General features: G+C 37.4%; 1 protein-coding gene across 1 annotated transcript; it reads right to left on the bottom strand.

Annotated features, from left to right (window-relative positions):
* Positions 1–2,656: 2,656 nt before the first annotated feature.
* On the bottom strand, positions 2,657–4,096 carry LOC143264001 (uncharacterized). Its single transcript, XM_076529083.1, has 2 exons — positions 2,823–4,096; positions 2,657–2,741 (listed from the first exon to the last, which is right to left on the bottom strand). The coding sequence occupies exon 1, from the start codon at positions 3,801–3,803 to the stop codon at positions 2,898–2,900; it is 906 nt and encodes a 301-aa protein (XP_076385198.1). The 5' UTR covers positions 3,804–4,096; the 3' UTR covers positions 2,657–2,741; positions 2,823–2,897.
* Between the last annotated feature and the right edge of the window lie 5,600 nt (positions 4,097–9,696).

The following is a 9,696-nucleotide window of genomic DNA, read 5'->3' as shown; positions in this document are numbered from 1 at the left end:
AACTACCGCAACACACCCGGGTACTGTCACAGCTTGCCCGACTACATCGGTGCAGAAGCACCAGCAGTCGTCCGCCATCCGTTCCGGGTCGAATGTTGTGCCACCGTGTATTGGTATGTATTCTCGCTCGCCACCCACTTCGCGTTTAACGTAAGAGCACAGGTTTTCGCAATCATTTCGCGAGGATAGGAAGAAAATAACTCTCCCTCTGGATATCGGCCCAAGAGGCACCAAATATCCGTTTCCATAGCCTTCCAATCTAGCACCTATAACCTTTGAGGGTATATATAACATCTCTCCTCGGTAGAACCTCATTGGTTACGATATCGCCACTGCGCAAAGGAAATATTTTTTTTTCTGCACTAATCGTCTGCAAATACATGTCGTCTGTTAATATGCTGGTATCTATTAAAATATGAGAATTATATTCAATTTTGTCAGTAGTATTATCTTTACATAAATGACAAGTTCCATGTGCAAAATTTGGATTTTCCACTGCCTGTTATATGCAATTTAAGCCATTTTGCAAAATTACATTAACATCTATATTTACCAATGTTAAATTCCGGGTATTGGAATGATTGCATTTCTGACAGACCTTTGTTTTAATTGAACTGGATGTTGTCACAAATAAAAATCGGTATGTCATAGAGGATTTGTCCTCGCGAAACATAATACTTTGTGCTGATCTTGCCGCTTGTTAATATTCTTTGCGCTAAAATAAATAAGGAATTGTCTGTTTCTGCCATTGTGTTTTTATAGTTATTGTAAGAGGCAAGAACACACATGACGACTTGTAATATGGAATCAAATGCGCATGTTTCTCTTACTAGAAAATGTATACCATTGATGCATATAGAATTGCATAAGCTGCTATTCTTAATCAATGGTATACCGACTATATAATCTGAATTCATATGATTCCAATCTGGACAATCATCGAGATAAGTTGCCTTCTTTTTTGTAACAAGACGTTCGCTGGTAATATTAGTAATAGTGACATTAGTAGCTTCATTTTTTGTGTTGCCATTTTATTTAATCCTCTCCAATTTTCTATTCCGTTGCACGAATCGGGAGAATCCATTGCTTTATTATGATCTTGTGCAATCTGCGTGCAAACGGAACCATCACACGAAAGGTTGTTAGAGAATGTTTTATTCTCTGCTGATAACATTTCTTTGACATTCTCTACCGAAACATTCTCAACTGCAAAGGATGATTTAATTTCGTCACAGGTAGCCTTTTCAGATAGTAAAATTGTTTTACCACGTAGATATTGCATGTGTCGTAAAACAAATTTGTTTGCTCGCATAGGCAGTTGGTCATAAAATATTCGACATTTTAAATTTGCAAATTTACGCAGGACGAAATAGCAGTATTTTTGCCAATTGCAAAAATGGGTTTCATGATGGCAGTCCATAATGGTAAATGTTTTAATAATACTTTTATATTACTTACAATCTCCGGTAAATAGAATGCGTTTACTGTGCTGCCATCTTGTGATTTAGATGCAGTGTTGTTTGCTTCGTTTACAATTGACTCGGTCCAATTTGTCCAGCTGGTAGATAAATCATCTTCTTCCATTTGTAATTCCATTGCACCTTCATCATTATATATGTCCTCTACTTCAGTATGTCCTTTTATTGTTGTATTTACATGTCTCAGGTAGATTTCGGAATCTAAATGCGAGTTATCTTCTTTTTGTCCTGTTTCTTGACTCAAAGCTACAATCAGAACTGATTTTAACAAATTTTGTACTTCTACAAAAGATGTCATTTGACAAACATGAGCTAGACTTCTTAAGAAGAACTGTTTAACTTTCGGAGGCTTTCCTCTGAGACAATTCCATCTTGCTATCATGGCTATTACATGGCTGACATCCAACCTAATACATATAACAAGAAGGCTTAGATTGTGATATTTTTAAAATCAGCATGTTGTAGCATTTTTGCATATAATCTGCGAGATCGGCTGATCTCGCAAAAGCCCGAGAAAGCGCTATTCAAAGAGCTTTACTAAAATCACAAACTGCAATTCGTGGTATCGAGGCACCATTGCGTAATATTTCTAAAAGGAAATATGTGATTAAAGCAGCGTCGTGTTTAGCACTTATCATTTGAAAAATTGGGATGCTTTCCATCCCATTTGCACATACGCATTGATATAAAAATATGTACGAAGATTTCTGTTCTTCGGGAAGTCTTATTTTTTTCACAATGCTCCCAGTTGCGTCAATAGCAATATAAGATTGTGATTGTTTATTGCATATTTTGTACATTGTCTGTTGTTCTTTTGTCCAGTACATACAATAGAACGGATCTAACCCTATGGATTGAATGACTCCCAAAAGACTAGTGTATTTGGCAAGTCTTAGATTTAACAATGGATCATTGCTTTTAATATTTAATTGTTCGTACCATTCTTCCTGCTTTGCTTTACGTAAAACAGAGCTATCATAAAGCATGGGTGGTACTTGATCATCAAACTGCATCAATCGTTTGGCTTCTTCTATTCTCCACACACTAGCATCTTTTCTGTCATCAATAAGTTTACTAGCAACTTTGCGTCTGTGGTCATCTTTCAATTGCCGCTTCTTTGTATGTGCAATTTCAGGCTGATAGTTTTGTAAATAACATTTAAATGTTACATATCTCTTTTTGGCCGATTTGCTGTACAGGATGTAACAAAATGTTTTGTCATGGCTTCACTAGCTGATTCTACAGCTTTTAATCGGTGAAGATCTGTAAAAAAAAGTCGCAAAATTGACTTTGACGGAAAATTTCAAGGTTAAATTTTTTTTTATTGCATCGTATAGTACTCACTCGATAAAACAAAAGTCTCAAAGGCACCATAGGTCGCGAGTGAATTCTTCACTTGGAAAACGAGGTTAACCATTTCTAGGGTTGTCCTCTGCGTCTTGAGCGGTTTCTTCTTTGCCGCAGTATAGAACCATCGACATTTATGCACCTTAACAATCGTGCTTGATTACCGGCTTCGATATGTCCACCATTATTGCGTAGGCACGTCCTCAATCTTTCTTTTAAATTGTTGCGAACATTTTCGTAAATATTGGCAGTTTGCGCCAAACGGCGAAAAGCGCCTTTTATTCGCAATTTCAATTGCCCCATACTTGTAATTTGTTGACCTGACCGGTAAACCAGATTCTTTACTGCTCTCCAAAAGAAAAAATCCATAGGTGTAAGATCGGGAGAGCGAGGCGGCCACAAATGAGGTGCTGGTCTACGACCTATCCTCCTACTTCCAAACATTTCTGATAAAAACTCACGTACCGGTCTAATAAAATGCGGTGGGGCATCATCATGCATAAAATAAATTTGACGACGTCTATGATGTGGTATAACTTGTCTCAACTGTGTTATGAATCGCGTGCGAAGAAAATTAAGGTAACATGTTCCGGTTAAGGAGTTATGAAAAAAAATTGGACCGATAATATGGTTCCCAATGATTCCTCTCCACACATTAATGGAGAAACGGCCTTGATTAAATATTTGAATCATCGCGTGTGGGTTTCTACGTGCCCAGATTCTAGTGTTCTGCGAATTTTGGTAACTTGCGTTGGAAAAGTTACTTTCGTCTGTGAAACACACATTCTCAAGAAATTGTGGATCGCGATCTAATTTTTTCAACATCCAACGACAAAATTTGCGTCTTATGGAGTAATCTTGGCGTTGAAGTGCTTGCACTTTCCGAACACGATATGGACGTAGTCCTTCATCACAAATAATACGATGGACAGTCATATGAGAAACACCAACCCGACGTGCAATATTGCGTAAACCCATAACGGGATGAGCATACGCAAGTGCAATAATGCGCTCCTCTTTCCTCCAGTGAACGCGCGGTCGTCGTGCCCTTCCATATCCACGATTGATAGTGACTTCCAAGTCTTGAAAGCGTTCCTCAAGTCTTTAAAAATCACGTCTATCAGGAAGATTTCGAGAATGTTCCTGTCCACTATTAACTAAATAATCCCGATATATGTTGCGAGCTAAGGCATAATTCCCAAATGCTTCATCAATAGCACGAAGCATTTGACGAACATTATACCGATAGAAATAATTTCTTCTATTTCTTCTTGTATCCATAACTCACTATACGATATCCACTACACAAGAGATCAGAAACTACTGTGATTATTCCTGTGAGCATATCTAAGCGTCACAACATGCTAGAACTATCTGAATGTCAAATTTTACATCTAAGTATACTCTACTACAGATATATAATGTGACACCGTAAGAAATATTCGCTGAAATAATGGTGAAATTTTCAACATTGTTTTTCCAAGTGAAGGATTCATTTGCGACCTATGGTGCCTTTAAGACTTTTGTTTTATCAAGTGAGTACTATACGATGCAATAAAAAAAAATTTGACTTTGAAATTTTCCGTCAAGGTCAATTTTGCGGCAACTTTTTTTACAGATCTTCACCGATTAAAAGCTGTAGAATCAGCTGGTGAAGCCACGACAAAACATTTTGTTATACCCTGTACAAAACACCTGTCAGTTTCGCTTTACATTCCTTACATTTTGCTGAAAAACACGCATAACATTTCGCATCCTTTGTAGCATAAACTTTAGCGCGTTTGAATAAGAAAGCGCAAACGATATTAGTTTGCTTCCATATCTCTTCGGCAAAAATGTAGGACCATTGACCTGATTTTAATGTAATGTATTCTCTTTGACCGTATATTTTTTTCGAAGGTCTTATTGCAGACCAATTTTCAGCAGAAATTGATAGGTCAAATGTTTATTCGTTTGTAATTGAACAGTCGGATATTTCTAATGCACTCTCTTTTGAGACTGTATTGAGATTTATTCCAAACGTATGCAAAATATGGTCATATAAACCATTACGGTTTTGCTTTAAGGTAGTATACACATGCTTTGGAGTTATACGCGAACCGTTCTGTATCATCGCAAGCGATATATTATTATATATTGCGTTGGAAGGATTGATCCTATTTTCGAAAAATTTTTGTGGTTTTGAATTAAAAAACGGAATCACTACTAATTTAACATGTTCTGCATCGTTCAAATTTTTATTGGTTAACAAATTTTGCAATGATTGAAATAAGTGATAATCACTTGGTGCAAGGTCCGGTGAGTATGGTGGGTGGGGTACATGTTCCCAATTATAATTTGTTTATTTTTTGTAAAGTTGTCTTTGCTGTGTGCGGTCGTGCGGAACCCATTTTCCAAGCTTTGATATCTTTCCAATTTCATGTAAATGTCTATGTACAGTACTATTGCTACTGTTCATTCTTTCAGCTATTTTTTCAACTATTAAACAGGGTTCTGATTCAACTAAAGCTGTTAAACTTTGCACGTCAAACTTTGTTGCTCGACCAGATCGTGGTTTATTGGAAAGGTCAAAAATCCCATTTCTAAATTTAGAAAACCACCTTTGACATTTTCTTACACTTAAAGCACCTTTCCCATACACGTCACAAATGTTATTAACTGCATTTTTCACTGAACTGCCTTTTCTAAATTCATACAGCATGCAATACCGAAAATGAATTTCGTTAACACTCATTGTTTCCATTCTTTATATCGAAAATATCCTTGTGAATACTTCGGATGCACGTTTTAGACTGAAAAAAGAGTACCTCTTGAAAGTGTAACATCCCTGAAGAATTTTAAAACTTTTATCCCTGTGTCATTTCTTCAATTATCGACTGTATTTCTCTCTTACCGACCGCGACATTAGACAAATCAAGTATCACGAGAATTCAGTAAACTGTCAGTAATAAATGTATAGTCCTATATGGAAAATTCCGCAGTGCTATGTGCCTACGTGCCACGATGCTCGCCCCGAATTTCCTAATATTCTCGTGTTATCTTAGAAAAGGATAGGAATATATTTTACAATTACGATGTTATTAGTTATTAAAAACTATTAGTTAGACAAATCAATTAATGCACATCAAGCTTACTAATATTATGTTATCCGGAACTAAAGTCAAATGTTAGTTTATTTCAATATATACTGTAAATTATAATATTATTTCATGGAATGTTCTAGAAACATTATATGCTTATACATTTAGATTCAATCCTTGTAGAATTCGTGCGTAGTATATAGAAGAAGATAGAAAATGCAATTTTCATTGAAACACCACTAAACTATTGGGTTGTCCGGAAAGTTCGTGCCGATTTTGAGGGGGAATTGAAACACAGCTCATTTAAATTTGGTATATATTTATTAAATTATATAGTTGCCATTCTGTTCTATAACCTTTCTCCATCTTTCACGCAATTTGAAAATTCCGTCCTTCCAGAATGACTCTGGTTTCTCGTCGAAAAATTTTTCTAAATGAATTTTTATTTCGTCCAAAGAATTGAAATTTTTCCCATTAAGGGAATTTTGCAACGCTCGGAACAAATGGAAATCTGAGGGTGCGATGTCCGGCGAATACGGTGGATGGGGTAGGACATCCCATCCGAACTCCAACAACTTTTGACGAGTTGTCAAAGACACGTGAGGCCTCGCGTTATCCTGCTGAAACACGACGCCCTTACGATTTGCGATTGCGGGCCATTTTTCTTCAATTGCTGTCTTTAATTTGTCTAATTGATCGCAATACCTTTCGGAATTGATTGTTTCATTATTTGGTAGAAGCTCATAATACAAAATTCCTTTGCAATCCCACCAGACACTGAGCATCACCTTCTTCGGATGAAGTCCGGCTTTTGGGGAGGTTAAGGGTGGGTTATCACGCTTTGTCCAAGACCTTTTGCGTTCAACATTTTGATACACTATCCACTTTTCATCCCCCGTTATTAATTGCGTGAGAAATGGCGTCTCCTCATTCCGTTTGTACAGAGAATCGCAAATGGAAATGCGATCCGTAAGATTCTTCTCCGTCAGATCGTGGGGAACCCATACATCATACCGATTTATGTAACCGAGCTTCGTAATATGCTCGTGGATACTTGATTTCGATTTGTTTATCATGTCTGCTAGTTGACGTAAGGTAAAGCGCGGGTTATCCTCGATTATCGATTTTATCACATTTTTGTCCGTGGTGGACGGCCTACCCGAGCGTTCTTGATCTTCAAGCTCAAAATCTCCCATCTTAAACCGAGCAAGCCATTTCCGCACAGTTCTTTCGGCTACAGCACAAAAAGAAGAATCCAATTATCTGCTTTAATTCCGGAGATATTCCCAAAAATATGATTTCAACCCCCAACTTCAAGGGCTATTTTCACCCCTTTAATGTGAACGATGGCCGATAAAAAAAAATACGTGTCAAATATTTTCTTGAGAACTATCTTTCACATAAGTTTCATTAAGATCGGTGTGTCGCGGTTCGATATGTTTCCTTGTTAGCGCTAAAAAAGGCTAAGACATCGAAACGATAGCTCTCAGCTACTCATATTTGATTTTTCATCGGAGTGCTAACGCGCCATCAGATTCTCGGAGTTCGCTCTGGGTCGTTTCGTAGCTAGCTAACGCAGGCTCCCCATTTGAGCGGCTTGATCTCTGAAGCCCGTGTCTTTTGGGTAGCAGTTCAGCAATCATGATTTTATAATTAGAGTCAATTGATTTGCTACCCTGTTAGACTTATACTGTTCACCCTTTTCCTGTATCGTTGGGTCGTTCTAGTAGCTAGCTAACGCAGGCTCCCCAATTAAGCGATCTGGTTTTGGCTGTCAGTGTTCGTTTTGACAAAAAGGGTCATGGACAATTAGTTGTCGAGTCAGATTAAAAGAGTAACTGTTCCGAGGAAATAATTCATTTAGATTCAAACAAATTTTGAACTTGAATTAGTAAAAGAATATTGTTCTGTCATCAGCGTAATCTCAGTAGTCGATTACACCGCGTTAGATATCAGATAAAATCATTAATCTGTCTAACTCTGCGAAAGCGTATTTAGGTACACTTAGAGAATCACACTTAGGTCGTGTTCCTCGCTGCGGTAGAATATAACGCGCTGTTATTAACTTCGTAAAAGAGTATTCATTACATAAATTACAAACGTATTAATCAAGATAAATTTTGTCATTGCGATAGCGTTCGAACCGAGAATCAAATAATTTTATAAAAGCGAAGTTAGCTTTATCCGAAATCAGACTTAGGTACGATTTAATATAAAGTATTAACTAGCGAGAGTCATTTTGTTAGATTCACAATTACCTATTACGTACTGTTTAATTTGCCAAGTTCTATTATTTCTATTATTAATATTATATCAAAGTCTGTTGTAAGATATATCAGGAAATGGTTATCGATAAGGTATCAAATAATTTGTGGGCGCTTTTAAAATAAGTAACTGCAATTCTTTACTGACGTTTCACGGCGAAAGCCAATACAAGAGTGTCTTAATTGACACGATCCTGTCTTGAGGACACCCCCGTCAGCGTGGCTGTTTAGAGCACTTGGGCCCAGTGAAGTTCCCTGGGGAAGGGGAACTGCAATGACAAAAAGCGGATGGCCTGTGTCGACTGTTCGTTAATTTCTATTTTCTAACACTATTTAGTTTCTTTTGATCAAACCAGTATACTTTTCATATTTTGTTGATTATTTGTTACTTGTTACTTGTTATTTGTTAAATTCATCATCTTCATTATTTTATTGAATAAACCTTATTGTTGAAATATATTGACCTGTGGATTTCGCTCCTTTTAACCGCACACCACATGAATCCCACATTCTTTAGATTTAGTTATTTGTAAAAACGAGTCGTTCAGTTGGTAAAAGCCGCTCTTTACTTTACTAGCGCTGCTAACATCTGAACCTAGGTTCCAGAGTCGTTACAAAAGGTCCAGAGAGAAGTTTTCGTAAACATTTCGTCCAAACAAGAAGTGCCACATAACCGGCATAAGCGAGGTATTCAAAAAATTTTTCGGACCAGGTTTTCAAGCGCTAACGATAGAGCGTTTTATCGGTTGCGTCTTGTAATTCCTGTAGTGTTCATCCGATGGATTGTAGGCTTTCTGCTTCTACATGGGGTTCGTACATTAAGTTTGGAGGGATATCGCTTTCTGTGATGTTTAGACTTGGCAATGTGGATGTTACTCGAACTATTTGAAAATATTCCGTCTTGTTGTTCCCTATAATGTTGTTTGGTTTTAATGTGGCTGAAAGCGATATACCTTTACAATCAGGTGCTAGTGTAAGTATGAAATTATGGAAGAGTTCTACATGTCTTGGCTGTTTGTCTGCGCAAAGGATGTGTAGTGTTTCGGGTTTTGGGGCAATCCCGATCCATTTATTTCCTGTTTTAAGCTGAATCCAGACGGTGTTCTGGATTCGAGTATACTTCTTTTCGCAATCTTCTGAGTCGTGTTTTGTTAAAGTGTTCGTGAGGCAATTATCTTGTACATGTGTAGAATAGTCGGGCGCGTATCGTTTTACAATAAGTTGGTCATTTAACTTTTTTGCGCTAGCTACTTCGGTCATAGTGATTGGTGCGAAGACCAATCAGAGGGCGTCTAGGAGAATAAGTCTCTGTTGTGTGTTTATTATGAAGTGGAATATCCACCCGTGTATAGGCAACGATATAACCTTTACCAAGTTGTAGACTTGTTCTTCTAGTAGCGGGATCTTAATTTCTAAAAGCGCGCGTTTCCCATTAAGTGCGATGTTGACCTCGCATATGTCAATCAGGGCCATATAGCATGTCTCCTTGAGTGGCACGGGAAAATTATCAACATGTTCGTGTCGACG

The sequence above is a fragment of the Megachile rotundata genome, chromosome 2 (genome assembly GCF_050947335.1).
Source record: "Megachile rotundata isolate GNS110a chromosome 2, iyMegRotu1, whole genome shotgun sequence".
In the NCBI taxonomy this organism is placed as follows: domain Eukaryota; kingdom Metazoa; phylum Arthropoda; class Insecta; order Hymenoptera; family Megachilidae; genus Megachile; species Megachile rotundata.
This window is presented reverse-complemented; position numbering and strand designations above follow the sequence as displayed.

Bases quoted from the DNA above. Each gene is read 5' to 3' on its own strand.
- LOC143264001 (XM_076529083.1), bottom strand. From the start codon at position 3,803: ATGGGTTTACGCAATATTGCACGTCGGGTTGGTGTTTCTCATATGACT.